At 46.4% G+C, this 14871-nt stretch overlaps 2 protein-coding genes across 2 annotated transcripts; both read right to left on the bottom strand.

Moving 5' to 3' along the window:
- Window positions 1–1484: 1484 nt before the first annotated feature.
- On the bottom strand, window positions 1485–4625 carry Atp5f1e (ATP synthase F1 subunit epsilon). The gene is made up of 3 exons (XM_021650770.2): window positions 4466–4625; window positions 2938–3064; window positions 1485–1636 (listed from the first exon to the last, which is right to left on the bottom strand). Exons 1-2 carry the CDS (start codon window positions 4495–4497, stop codon window positions 2941–2943), a joined length of 156 nt encoding a protein of 51 aa, XP_021506445.1. The 5' UTR covers window positions 4498–4625; the 3' UTR covers window positions 1485–1636; window positions 2938–2940.
- An 852-nt stretch (window positions 4626–5477) lies between these two features.
- Prelid3b (PRELI domain containing 3B) lies at window positions 5478–14114 on the bottom strand. Its single transcript, XM_021650776.2, has 6 exons — window positions 13956–14114; window positions 10149–10317; window positions 9118–9207; window positions 7770–7840; window positions 7556–7658; window positions 5478–6359 (listed from the first exon to the last, which is right to left on the bottom strand). Exons 1-6 carry the CDS (start codon window positions 13985–13987, stop codon window positions 6237–6239), a joined length of 588 nt encoding a protein of 195 aa, XP_021506451.1. The 5' UTR covers window positions 13988–14114; the 3' UTR covers window positions 5478–6236.
- Between the last annotated feature and the right edge of the window lie 757 nt (window positions 14115–14871).

Raw genomic sequence — 14871 nt, 5'->3', positions numbered from 1 at the left:
CAATCACCAAGTGACTAAAAGCCCAGCTGGTCCCTTCAGGGGTGTGGTTGCCATGGTGATAACAGTATAGCTGAAATCAACAGGAGTCATGAAATTTCAAAGCTCCCTGGATGCTTTAGTTTTGCACGTAAGGATGCATTTCTGTTAGTTAGTAACAAGTGTCTGGCTGGGTTACCTCATCACGTGGCAAGTTGTCCTGTGTCACTCTGAGGTGCTGGACCTGAGTCTATTTGATCCTGGTGTTCACTCAGTGATTTTGTTAGATCAGAGGTAGAGTCTCAGAATCTTTGACGGACAGTCAAGTTTGCTTTTATTTGTACTTTAATCCACGTCCCAGTGCTCCCCTAACAGTGACTTCTTGGGCTGGAAATAATGACGCCCCATTGCTTATTAGTTACCCTGGTGTTAAGGAGGCCCACGGCCCTGAGCCAGCTGCTCATGGGAGCTGCTTCCTGGGACCCTAACCTGGGGGAAGGTGGTGTGGAGCTAAGTGCTACAACTTCCTGAGAGGACAGCAGCCCAGGCAGACACCAGGGCTTGAACCTTTCAGAGCCATGATTGTCCCATTCAATCAGCAGTCCCTCCTTGTGCTGGGAATCCAGCGCAACCCAGATGTGAAGTGTGTTGGGGGTAGGAAGCTGTCCTCAGGAGCTGAGGGAAAAGGCTTTTTTCTCCTGTCTGTCTTCAGCCTCATGAAGGACATGGACTGAAGCAGCACGGTGAGCAGGGTTCTAGTCGGCTCTCTGCTCTCCAGAAAGTCACAGTGTTTAGTCAACTTTGCAGTGGTTCTACTCAGCCAAAAGTAAGGCAAAAAAAAACCAAAAAACCCCAAACAAACAAAAAACAAAAACCAAAAACAAAACAAAACCAAAAACCAACCAAACAAAAATCAAAACCACTTTGTTCCTAAACACTTAACAACTGAATGGCCACTCAACCATCATCAGACTGTTCTAATCACTGTGCTAGACTGGTCGTTAGGAGTCACAGGTTTTAATTGCGGTTCAGCCATCAACAGGATACGAGGTATTGACTGGCTCTGCCTCATTCCAAATGCGTCCAGAAAATAGAGATTAATAAGAGGTGAAAATAATTTTGTCTAGTTAAATTCTATCGTTAATGCCTCTTCTCCAAAAGTTTGTGTGAGGTGAGATGAATTATACAATTTGTTCCTCTAATGTGTGCTCTAATTGTTTTCATTTGGGTTACGGCCAATCAGAACCACTTAGAGCCACTGCTTTAATGTTAATGCCATTCAGACAAGGGACAACACAATCTCCATGATATTGCTAAACGGTCATCAATTACTACCACGACAAACAGAACATTCCCTTTGATACATTTAAGCTGTGGTTCCTGTAGTCCACTGGTCATTAGATATTAAGCCCTTCCCTCCTTTTAAGAAATCCTGGTTCATATGGTCATACATTACTATGTGGAAAGTTCTAGTAAAAAAAAAAGTAGATCAGAAACAGAAACCATCAGAGAGTGAACCATGCTAATTTATTGGCATAGTCAATTTATCAACAGGATGGGTAGTTTTGTCCCCAGGAAGTGAGGGTGATTTCCATCTGCCGTAACGGGTACCCACATGCCTTTGCCTTGAAGACTCAGCAGTTCATGCTTCAGTCAGGTCCTAGGAAGAAAAAGGAAAATGTAACAGTAGCTAGCTTGCTGAATCTTCTTCACATCCACTATAAACAAGAGAACCTACTTGCATCTCCCTGCAGTACAACTGTGTCAGCAAACCACAGTGGAGATGTGCGCCTGGGCCCGCAGCGGGTGCATCCTTGAGTTAATCACCTCACTGTGACAGAAAAGGCTTTGTCCTCAGGCACTCTGACCCCTGACCCCTGCTCCCTGCCAACAGGCTAGGGTTCTTCCTGTGGCAGACATGCCTAGCCAACCCTATGGCTCTGACAAAGTCATAGGAGTCAGCTGAAGCCTGACACAGTATGACTCCAGGCAGGTCAAGGGATGTCCTCACTAAGCTCACTGTGGAGAGCATACAGCCCAACATAATTCAGGTTTTACAGTTTAAATTCTGAGATTAAACACAAAGACCCCAGAAGAGGGGCTCAATTCAAAACCACTGCATCTCCTGGTTCATAGTGAGACATTTGTTAATTCAAGATCAAAATGAGAAGTCTCAGTCAGGCAAACTGCTCATGAGCATGGGCTTTGGAGCGTGAATGTCATGGCTGTGCTACTGTAGGCTTGATGCTTTTCGTAAGCAAAGGCAAATGAAATCTGAGGACCATCTCTCAGATAACTTGCTTATCTGTGAAGCAACAAGGTAAATAAAGTAGCTGGGAGATCAAATCAACCTGGAGACCTGCAGTCTGACTTCACCAGCTGCCTTGTCATGGCAGAAGATTGCAACCTTTTACATGCCCAACACCTCTGTCCAGGTAAAATGAGCCAGATTCTCTGAAAGCACGATAGATTCAGCAAAACAGGACTCATCCAGGGTCAGCAGCCCTTCCTGCAAGGAAGGAAGACCCTGCCTGGTTGTGGGCCCCGGATGTTCAGGAAGGACACTAGCAGCTATGGTGGGGGGGAGGGGAAGAACACGCAAAGCATGTTCTGCGTTTCTCATGCTCCACACCTGTTACATAACTCCAATAGCAATTACAAAAGGGGAAGTTTATCCTTCCAATTATTTGATTTTGTGCAGATAAATGAACCAGGTTTAATTAAAATAAGACGGCTTTCTATCTCAGGATTGCTAACTGCACTGAAAATCAATGTGCCAATTATTCTGCTTGTCAGAGCTGTACAGGGCACTCTTTCATCATGCCAGGGGATGTCTGTAACCTGCACACTCTCAATCATCACTGCCAAGAGGCAGAGGCTCAAACTAAAGTTTTGAGTTTTGGTTATGGAACTCTTAAAAACTTAAAAAAGAGGTGACTCCTATACAAGCCTGTGACTCACCAACTACTCCTTCTTCACTTTCACGGTTTTTATGCTGCTGCCGGCGGTCTTCTCAGCGTTCGCTTTGAACTCGGTCTTCAGGGCATCCCTCACCGCTTTTGCACAGATCTGGGAGAACCGGATGTAGCTGGCAAAGTGAGAGAGGATATGAGACTGGTTACCAACAGCGAGACGGTGGAGTCATTGGGTGTGATACCTTGGCTTTCCTTCCATACTCTTAATTGTAGCTGGTTACTCACTATGGTAAAATTGGATTGAAAACTGGGTGATGCCAAAAAGAACCTATACAAAGGAAACAATGAGACATGGGGCCCCCAGACTATCTGGTGCTTGGCTGGGAGATCATAATTCTTGGTAGTGTATCTTTTCATGGCATACTAATTTAAAATGAAGGCTTTTTTAAAAAAAATTCCACAATGTAGGAAAATGAGCAAAATGTAAACAGTTTGCACACAAATGATTCCCCAGCTCATTTCTGTATTTAAGTTGTTTTAATTACCTTATTCCTACAACCCACACACACCACACTCGTGTGTGTGTGTGTGTGTGTGTGTGTGCATTTATGCTTAAAAAGAAAACTATTTTGAATTAATCTATGGTCAATTATTTAAAGGCATTCCTGAAAATATTGCATTTTTGCCTCTTGTGTATCAATGAAAATACCTAACCAAGGTTTCCAAACCCAACTAAAAGTTCACAGGGAATATCCACTGTAGCAAAAGCTTCCTGTTTGGAAGATGGATTCACCTGTCAACTCCTTACTGTCCCAAAAGTTGTCACTTTTCACACTCTTTGATATCAGGGATAGGGTGCTGGCTGTTCGTTTCTCCTGCTTTAGAGTTTGTTTGAGGATAGGGGGGCTCAGGAGCAAAGGGTTTAACCTTTCTGTTCGGTATTCACCTCAAAACAACGGAATGAAAATAATACCTGACCTGGAAGGGGCTGGGAGGAAGAAAATGAGGTATGCAGGTGTCTGAAAGCCATAGGAGACAGTTTAATGTGTGGTATCTACTGTGAGTCTAGTATTCTTTTGTTCTATAAAACTTTGCTTGAACTGTCAGGGCACTGGGAACTTCAGGGCCTTCCGTATGATCTTCTGGAAGGTGTCCCTCCACCCAATGGGCTCACGAGGTTTACTACCTGGTGCCAGAAAAGCAGGCATCACACCTAGCCTATGGCTCCCATTACAGGTGAGTGCTCACATGAGCTCTTGCGAAGCTCTCCATAGTTTAAAAAGGCCGCTTTCACCTTTCAATACGACTGGGAAAGGTCACTAGGGTCACACTTGAAAATGTGCTTGTGCGCCCCTCCCTCTGTACAGATGAGAAAGGCAAGTTGTCAGCATGGCCAGCCCGAGGGTCCTCACAGAGACCATGCAGGTACAGCAGGCTTCCTCCCGCGAGGAGTGGGCCACCTCTGTTTGGGGTCCGTGACCCCATGACCCCGCGGCATGCCTTGTCCACGGTGACGCCATCTTGGCGGGTGGCCTTGTGGCTGGCCGGGCCTCCCCAACGCCTCCCGAGCGTACCTGAGTCCAGCCTGTCGCCAGTATGCCACCATGGTGTCTCGAGCGGAGGGAGCCTGTCGGAAAGAACTTTTGATCACTTCAGGGTCTCCTCAGCCCCGCCCGGCCACAGGAAGGTCAGCCCTGAGTAGCGGAAGGGGTGGAATAAGCGGACCTGCCAGTCACTGCCTAACCCCGCCCTTGCTGCAGTCGGGAGCCAATAGGAGCGCTGGTCTCTCCTGTCCATTGGCCGAGCCGCTCCCGGAAACCGCGGTCGCAAGGAAACCTGGGAAAGAGAGGCAGCTGTGTCCTGCTCAACTTCCCAGGTGCTGTGGGCAGAGGGCGGAGCCTCCTTGAACCCGTGGTCTGAGAGACAGCTAAAGTCCCAACAGGAACTTTCCTTGCTCAGGGTTCCACGGAGCAGGTGGGACTTTTGTACTTAAGTAGCCATTTAGGACGGAACCACATTGCAAAGTGAGAATGGAGCAGGTGTGATTCCTGAAAACCACACCAGACACTTTGCCCATCAGTATTTAGTAGTGTTTGTTTGGCTGGACTATTATTCCACTTGTCAAAAGTATCTCCTTAGGGAAAAACAAAACAACCTGATTTTATAACTGTTCAACTGAGCGACCTTTAAAGCAGGAACTTAAAATTTTGTGTGCATACTAACTGGCCTCTCCAGGAAAACCCAACTAGCAGCCCCATTCCATAAAGGCAAAAGGCAGTCCTCAGTTACCAGACAGTACTATGTGCGTGAAAGGAAACACCATATAGTGATTGACAATCTTCCTGCTTTCTTTGCAACCACTGCAATCTCCTAGGAGATCCGTCTAGGCAACATTTGAGCTGGACAGCTCTTCATGTAAAAGAAAAAAAAAGATGTTTTGTGGTCGTAATTACCTCAAAAAGTAATTATATTTAAAAAACCTGACATATCATGCCTTAGCAATGACCAAACCGTGAGTCTGACATGTGGCAACTAGAAGTAGGTACGAAATGCTGCAGGATGTGAACAGCTGCTCTTTGGTTTCAGTGCTGTTTAGGAGTGATGTGACACTCACGTAACGACTTTATTTTTTCAGTTAACACAACCAGCCCACAGTACAGCATGCAAAATCACAAAGTACAAATTCAAGGAAGGGAATGCCTTTACTAACTCACAAAATTTGGCCAATCAATACAGTACCGTTAATACAATAAAATGCTATTTTTGCTGGAGCCATATATTACCTTAGTGCTAATTTTCACTCCAAAAATATCATTCAAGTAACAAATCCAAGCACTGGTTTCCAGCAGGCAGGTTATTTTATACAAATTAATGTCATTTGAAATTATACAATTTCTCTTTGAAAAATGAGCTCCTCACACAGGCAGTTCTGTTTTACAGCAGCAGGAAACTGTGTGGATGTGAGGGCGGCTGGGCTCTGTTCTGGTTGGTCCACAGCCAGGTAGTGTTCCAGTATCTGGAGCTTTAAGATTCTACCTAAGACTCCAGATCAACACCAATTTCTTCTAAGTACTTAGGAAACAGCAACAAACAAGCCCGTTAATTGTTTGAATAAACACAAGACTTTCCCGGTCAGTCTTCGTAAGCCCTTCAACCTCAGATGATCCCTTTGATTTAGAAGCTCTGAATCTTTTGTTTTGAGCAAAAGTCATAGCTTTCCCCCCAGCTCATTTAAAAAAAAAAATAAAATCTACTTAAAATAGTTGTATCTTTTAAATATCAAATAAATATGATGTCAGCTTGAAGAGTCCTGGGGGCCCTGTTGCTGCACACCAATTTCCATTGTCATTTTTCTACTAATGCCGCCGCCGCTGCCATTGGTGTCCTTATGCTTCCTCTTGCTGATGCTGTCAACTCTTCAATCTCAGCGTTCAGTTTATGTATCACCCATTCCATTGCTTCTCGGCCCTTAAAAAGTACAATGCATTTCTTGTTACCAAGAGCAAAAGGCAACCACAAATAAGGAGCGGTGTTACAGGCTAACTAAACCCTAGAGACAGCTCTCTTGTCCTTGCTTTCTTTTTCTTTTCAGTTATTATTTACCAAATACCAAGTGCCTTGAGCAGTTGGCTTGGTCCAGAAACCATTTATTTTGTATGCAGATGTTCTCAGAAGAATGTACAAGTGAGTGGCAGGATGTCTCGTTGACGGAATGATTAAAGTGGTCAAGCCCCTTTTCTTTTTGTACCAACACCGTAAATCAATCGTGTACACACCTCCAGAATCTGGTCCTTGACCCCCCCACTCTCATTCACCCTTTTCCTTCTTGAGGCTCTACAGTTCCTTAGTTCCTTCAGGAACGATGGAGCACTTCATGCTTCCTGTTGGAGGGCCTTTGCACGTGCAGCCCCCCCCCCCCCCGCTTGCACCAACTCCTTCCCTCTTGACATCTGGCAAAAACATCCAATTACCAAGCACTCAGTAAATACTCATGCCTGCCTTTACTTTTCCTTTCCTAGCAGAATGTGTTTGATGCTGCCTTCCTGAGCCTTGTGAGGGCAGAGCACATCTGTTTTGCTGCCTGTATTATCTGGAGTATGCCTAACCGGAATGAGCTGATGAAACACGTTAAAGAAACAATGTGTCAGGCATCTTTCCCCCTAACTTACAAGGGGAAAGTTTTAACAAGGGGGTGTTTCTCAATGGAGTAACAAGTCAGGGAGGCATGGGAAAAATTCACTATTTTATATACAAGACACCTATGTGGCATATGCATCCAATAATTTCATAGTGGTAATCAGAAGTAAAAGTATCTAAAACTGGTGAGCATCTCAAAATATTGCCAAAGAACAGCACTTTTAGCAGACACACACAGCTGTTCATCATCCAAGCATGTCTGCAATGGGACCTGGGCTGCGCTGCATGGCTCATGTTCTCTCACTTCATGGATGATGTTGAGGAGTAGAAAGGCCCCAAGGCTGCTATCAAAGCTGGGTGTGAATAGAGCTGTGCTGGAACTCTACAACCTACACACATCACTGCCCAATGCTCTGCCTCTTCTTACAGAGCAGCCCAGTTGCTCAGGGGACAGGTGCATTCAGCACAAGCCTTTACAGGCACTGAACCTGGGTGGTGAGTACTGAGATGGTGAGCCACCCACTTACTTTGTTAGCATTGGAAGATATGGTGCTTGCCATGAGTCCTTCAAGGTAGCTGCTGAGGCTGACCCCTTTTACAGTGATGATGGCCTCCTGTGTCAGCACAGTTCTGGCAAAAGAACCCACAGCTTCAGATGACTCATATTTGATTTGCAGAGAGCAACCCACCAAGAAAGGCTACATGCCTTACCGAGTCAGGTCACCACCTGGCTTTACTTACTTCTCTGGGTCCTGGGGATGTGGCTTGTATGTGAGCCTCTCGTCTACTGAGACCAAATTTGTAAATGAGATCTACAGGGTGGAGAAAAAGTCAAGCCATTTTGGAAAACAAGATTAGAAAGATTTCCAAAACCAACACACAGCCCCAAATCTTATTTGCTAAACACACAAAACAAAAATCTTAAAAATAAACCATCTTCAGTGGGACTTGGGGAGGGGCATGCATGCAGAAGTGGGGGGGGGGGAGGGTGGGACCAGGAGGGGAGGTGGGAGAGGCTTATGGGGGGATACAAAATGAATAAAGTGTAATTAATAAAAGTTAAATAAAAAATTAAAAAAAAAAAGAAAAGAAAAATAAACCATCTTGGGGCTGGAGAGATGGCTCAGAGGTTAAGAGCACTGGCTGCTCTTCCAGAGGTGCTGAGTTCAGTTCCCAGCAACTACATGGTGGCTCATGGCCGTCTATGATGATATCTGGTGCTTTCTTCTGGCATGCAGGTGTACATGCAGATAGACATTGCATCCATAATAAACAAACAAACAAACAAACAAACAAATAAATAAACAAATAAACCATCTTGGCATTACTGGGTAACTATAATTTAAATTTAAAAGGTGAAATTTAAATCTCATCCAACTTTTGTTTGGGCAGGGAGGTGGCTCTGCCAGTAAAGGAAGGTGTTTCCTTTAAACCTGCCAACCTGAGTTCTATTCCTACAACCCCAGGTGGAAGGAGAGAACGGACACCCACAGCAAGCTGTCTTCTGATCCCCCTCACATGGTTTCCTGACACTGCCCCTCCCAAACACTCTGAATGTTAAGAACTTAGGAAATGTTTACCACCCTTGTGCAGGATGCTGAGCTCGCTGTACTGAGTGGTGGCCTAAGGAGACAGGGCCATTCGGTGAGGAGGCTGCACAAGGTGAGCATCAGACCCAGGCATGCAGCACCTTCCCCCTTTTTTTCATATTTATTGATTTTTGACTTTGTGGTGCTAGGGGATTGGACTTTGGGACATGAACATGCTGGACATGTGCTTTACCGCACTCCCAACTTTGAAAAGAGAAAGAAAAAAGAAAAAAATAAAAAAAGAGAAGAAAAGAGAAAGAAAGCCTCTTCTGCTCCAAGCAGCCTGGACTGCAATCTGTAGTTCACTGCTTTGTACTGGCTTTCAATTTGTGGTCTTCCTGCCTCAGCTGGTATTACAGGCATATGCTACTATGCCCAGCCAGGTACTACCTTTTGGGTACTGCCTTTCAACAGCTTGTATACTCATGCATGTTCCACTTGTAAGAAAAGAAATTTGAGGCCAAAGAGTTAAGAAGTAAAACAAAGCAGGCAGGACTCACGTTAGTGGACTTGAGCTCCATTGTCCTTTTTACTGGGTCGACTACAGAATGCTCTTGCACATATGTTTTCGTTCTTGCTGCACCAATAAGCTATGGGCAATACTATAGTTAGTAATCAGAGAGCTCCAGGCAAGCATGTCAATCTTTCACTTCAAGGTTCAAATGTGTTAATTAAGTTGAACTGAAACCTATCAGTTCCAGTTCAAATACAGAAGAATTCAAGATTGCCGTGTGCTCTACTTGAGAACCTTCCCCAGAGGGAATCAGTAACCAGCTCACTGAGGCTGGGATGTTATACTTGCCAAAGTATGGCAGGGGCAGGAGATGGACATCTGGATGTCAGAAGACCTGGGGAAGCATGTCTATCAGAGTTCAGCACTGACCAGACCAGCCACTGTCTCAACCAGCCCAAGGAGGAGCCCCATACCCCATTATCTAGATAAAAAGGCAGGCCTCACAGCTGAAGAGGGTAATACATCCATAGCCAGTTCCCCTCCCTAGGTGTGTCCCAAGCCCACCCTCCTCTGCTGTGGCAGAAAGCAGGCTCCTTCCTGTTCTGAACTGACGAACCTCTTCCAGAGAGACACAACGCAGAAACCTTGGTCTAAGCACCGTTTCGGCTGTATTACCACCAACTGGCATTCTAGTTTCTTGTTGGTTCTCAGTCACTAAAGCTCGGTCACTTGTCATAGAAACACAACTACTTAAATGTAGTGGACCTACATGTGGCCTACATGTGAAAAAAGCAAGCCAGAATTCCTGTCATTTAATGTGTACAACCTAAAAGAGCTCAATGTCACCCCGTTACAATAGAGGCTTCAGGCTCAAACCAAAGGAGGACAGGATGTAACACTTTCTCCAGAACCATCGTCCTACAGCCTTTAGGAAGACTGAATAGCATTGTTAACTCATCCCCCGCCCCTAACTCCTTTAGTAGAATGTAATTTCAACCTATGCGAAAATCACTCGAGGGATCTGAATGGAAACATGGCAGAACACTCTAGCTCACTTCCCAGGCAGGGCACACTTACAGACTTCACGATGGAAGGCAGGCCCCACTCTGTGCTGAGCAGTCTGTGGCTGTGCAGCTTTCCAGAGTGATCGACATGTCTGTCCAGCACATCAACACCAACCACACTCGGGTTCATGGGGTTTGGGTATTTCTGCATTGCAGCTGTAGTAACCGTTTCCCATGGGTGGCTGCAGACAAAACCAAAAACTAAACATGTAAAACTGCAGTACGGTAAGCCATTCTTACAGCACAGCAAATTGTGCTGTTTGAGGGCAATGAGATTATGTGGGGAAATAGCTTTTGACGAGTGAGTGATGATGACTTTTAAATGTGCACAGACTTCAATGTTCTCCAGAACAGATTGTATGACCCATCTGATGCCTATGAAGCAAAGCACCTTACCAAAGCATGACTGCGGTGACAGTCCTTCCTCAGTCTTCTACCATTATCCACTTCCATGAAATGCACTCAAAAATGATGTCATCGAAACAAGTGGGGAAATGCCAGCATACCACTTATTCTTGTGTCTGACTAATTCTATAGATATAAGAACTCCAGGCACTATGATAAGAATTAGGAAAGACCACGATATCTATTTTCAATTAAGCATCTTCTTATCGATATGATAAATAACACTAGTTCCTTTGGCCATTATCCACTGTTTTCTTCTAAGTCTGGCATCTGTTCTGCAAAGGTCACTCAGGAAATGCTGAGGCCCTAATGATCTCTCTTAGCATGAGCACCTGTCCATCACTCTGGTGGCTGAGAACTTGCAGCTTCTTTACTTTCTTGAAAAATGCCAAATGAATACTGATTCAAATGAGCCACGCCCACACCTGCTTCTTTGGGAGCAAATTGTCACTCTTCATCCAACCCATCTTGGATTTTCTGGCCACTTCTGAGACATGGCATATGCTCAGTATTCTGGAGTCATGTTTTGAGTGCCCAGCAGCTGAGTGCATAGTGTGTCTTAGGCACTGCTCTTTACAAAGTCCCAGATAACTGCTGCCACCTCTCTCAGTTAACAGTGTTCTCATTTACAGGAATGAGACTGGACAGGTCAGTCAGCCGTGGCCAGGGTCTCTCAGCTCCAATTTGGTGCTCTATGTCTGCCAAGGTCTTTTTCATATAGCTATGTTAATGCAGCTAAAACTAATTGCTGGAACACAAGTGGTCATGGTGTGTGCCCTTGGTGAGGTTTGAGCTAGGTCAACAGTGATGTTTTCCAGTTGGCCTGGAGAGCAGAGATAGGGAAAACAACAATAAGGCACAGCGGCCCTGGGCCGTTTATTAATTTTCAGAAGGGAGGGGGAAGAGATAAGCGTATGGAAGGCAGCTAACCATGCTTCCTGACTGGATGATGGACCAAGGAGGGCCTCGGCTGATTCTCATTTTAGATAGTTGCCTTGGTGACAATAAGAGGCCTTGGCCTATATCACTGCCATTTAGGGGCTGTTCAGATTTATGAAGCTTCTGCTTACATACCTGCACTGACTGTGAATAGGGCTTGAGATTAAATTCAAATTAAGGCTCATTTATATGATATTTCAGCCTAAATGAAAATATTAAAAACCGTGTCAGTGGTCGTCTATGGTTCTGGAAAATTAATGGGGTTGAGTTTTTTTTTTTTTTTCTTTTGCTTACAAGGTGTTGTTGTCAGTCTGGGTGCTTTCAAAAAATTGAAAGATTAATGCCCACCTGCTCTGCTTCTAGATAAAGAATAGCACTGTGGTTTGTGTCCATGGCAGAGCTTGAAATCCATCTCCAGAAAGCAAAGACACAGATAACTAGTATAGAAAGGAGTAGGGTCAGACTACAGATAGACCAACCAGCCTTGGTACTGACTGGTTAATCAGGGCTTCTTGAGAAGGGAGTGCCCAGAAATATCCAAGATGGGTTAGATGAAGAATGATCTAGGATTCTGCTTGAGAAAGCAACATTCTCAAGATGGAACCATGAAAATGGAAGTGAGACATCAGGACTGCAATTCAGGAGGCCAAGTGAGAAGCTCAATGCACTTCCATTTTTGTCATTCTGTTTTCCGAGACTCTGCCTTAGTATGCAGTCCTGGCTGGCCAGCATACACTTTATCTTTGTACATTTAGGCTAGCCCGAAGTTCATGGCAATTTTCCTGTCTCAGGCATGTAGCACCATCCTGGCTTGAGATCAGATCCTGGTGTTATAAGCTGGGGCCTTGATTGAGTGACTCGGCCTATCTGTTGAGAAGGCAGTGCCAGGGCTCCTCCCAGGGCACGGACTGCATTTATTTGTGTATCTATCCTGTAGGAGATAGGCCCTGGAGCTTTCATCTAGTTTTAGAAGACTGTGACCAAAAAAAAAAAAAAAAAAAAGATTAAGATCATGGATGAAGAGTAAGACAGGAAGGCCAATGACCAAATTTCATTGAACGCGCACACACGCACACACTGATAGGAAAGGGAAGAGATGGGTCCAAGGACAGGGAGTGAGAGAGGAGACAGGATGAGGGAAGACAGTTGTGGACCAAAAGGGGGGAACAAGTTCTGAGAACAGGGCTTGTTGTCAATAATTCCAAAGCATTCAAATCTAGAAGATGACTGGCATCCAGAATCCCTTGGTCTAAAACAAACGATCAAAGAATGTGACTTGGTTAAAGAGCATTCTGAGGACTACAGCCCCACTGTCCTAGAAGGGTTAGAAGTGTTGAGGTTCCCTTCTAGCCCTAGTACTCTGTCCTTTCTAGGGCACAGCAGATGCTCAGATGCATCTGATCCACCAGGTAAAATGTTCACAACTTCTTTTAAACTTGCCTTCTGTAACAGCTCTTACAATTGGCATACCCAGATTAAAACACACTACAAAGCTATACTATTAAAAGAGCATGGCAACAAAGGCAAAATAAGTAAAAGAGCTCAGATCATCTGGAAGTGGTTTCACATGTAACTCAACAATAATTATGACAAGCTGACATTTTATAAGAGAGAACAATGAGTCAGTCAGGAAGGAATGCTAGAACAAGGAGTTGACCAGTTATTTCGGTAGAAAGGCCTGTGGTTCTTGTGTATGGCAATGTGAACCTGGGTGGTATAATTCCCAATGCCCCACTGACTCTGGTCTTGTTTTCCATTACAAGTTCAAAGAACCATAAAGGTGTGACTGGATGTGATGGCAGGCACTTGCTATTTGGTCTGCTGCCATGGCTCGTAGGAATAAGAAACCAAGGTCACAAATTATCTGGAAGAACAGGTCCTGGTTTCCAAGATCTCAAGATCTGCTCCCAGGTTGACTGTCTGGAAGGTTTGGCATCATGGTAGCATGAACTGAGATCATCAGGCAGCAATTCCACCTGGGTGGCCGGCTTCCTGGATGTCCGTGGGGAGTCTATAACCTGGGGTGGCCTCAGTCTGAACACCCCTGGACATCCTAGACCACCATGATGCCTTTGGGGTTCAGTCAGAATACCTCAGGACACTATAAAGCGGTAGGGTAACAGTCAGGGCACTTCAGGCCACCATGAGCCCGTCGGGGTTCCGTCAGGCTACTCCAGAACACCATGAAGCCGTTGGAGCTCAAGACACCCCAAACAGCCACGAGGCCGTCGGGCCTAGTGCTCTGCGACCCCTGGAGTCACTTCCGGGTCAGGCTCGACGGCCAGCTCCTGTCTTCTGTCAGTGGCGGGAGGGCTGGGGGCTTGGAGCAGGCCCAGGGTCACAGAGGCCCTAGTTGGGGTTGGGGTCGTGACCTTGGAGGTCCCCGGGTCCAGGGCTCAGCCCCGTTTGTCGTGCCACTCCCGACGCCAGGAAGCTCCCCGAGGGCGCTGGAGGCGGTCGCCTCACCCACACTCACTCAAAGACGTGCTCCGAAGTCCAGATCTTCATACTGCCAGCCGCCTGCCCGGTGTCCCGCACTGTCCGGGGACGGTGAGGCACAGAACTTCACCGGCCCCGCCCCGTCCCAGCCGGCAAGCCTGGCAGCGCGCAGGCGCCGTCGGGTCTGGCGCGAGCACGCCCGGAAGTGCCTTCCCGCGGCCCAGCCAAGCCGGGTTAGGCCCCGCCCCTCGGGGCAGTCAGATCCCGCCTTCTCGGCGCAGCGCAACCAGGCCCCGCCCCTCGCGCTCGGCGCAACCGAGCCCCGCCTTCGTGAGCGCTCAAGTGGGCCTGCGCAGAGCTGGATAGCGCCGTGGCCGGCTGGCTGGCGGCGTACTGCGCATGCACGGGCTTTGGCGGCGGGACATTTTGCGTTTGGCGGGTTTGTGAAATGTTGATACTCTTTTCTTTGGAGGTGGCTGAGCCTGGCGGCGTTTCACCAGAGCACATTTGTGATGTTGTCTTACAAAGTCAGTCCTGCCTCTTCAGTATAAACAATGATGGGGTCGCAATCAGCGTCGTGCCAGTTCTTGCCAGCCCAGAGGTCGTGACCCTTGGTAGGATAGGCTACCCATCCACCAAGCAGTGACTACTGCCCCGCCACGGGAGCGGTCAGAGCAAGGAGACCTAGACAGGGCTGGGGCACGAGCTACTGGCACAGGCAAAATGCCCCAGGGTCATAGGTCATTCCCATCACCATTCCTCAGTGATGCCCACACCTTCCCGTGCTTCCATCACAACTTCCTGTTGCGTACTCCTCAGCAATTATCGTTCTGAGATCATCTCTTTTATCTGATTACTTCCCTCCAGAAGTCAACCCCCAGAATGCCAGATCTGGCTTGTCTCCAAGATGGCCCTCAGAGCTTCTGCAAAGCAGAGGTTCAAAGGTTATTGAA

Source organism: Meriones unguiculatus, chromosome 4 (genome assembly GCF_030254825.1).
Source record: "Meriones unguiculatus strain TT.TT164.6M chromosome 4, Bangor_MerUng_6.1, whole genome shotgun sequence".
Lineage (NCBI taxonomy): Eukaryota > Metazoa > Chordata > Mammalia > Rodentia > Muridae > Meriones > Meriones unguiculatus.
Note: the sequence above shows the minus strand (reverse complement) of the source record. Positions and strands in the feature narration are given on the sequence as shown.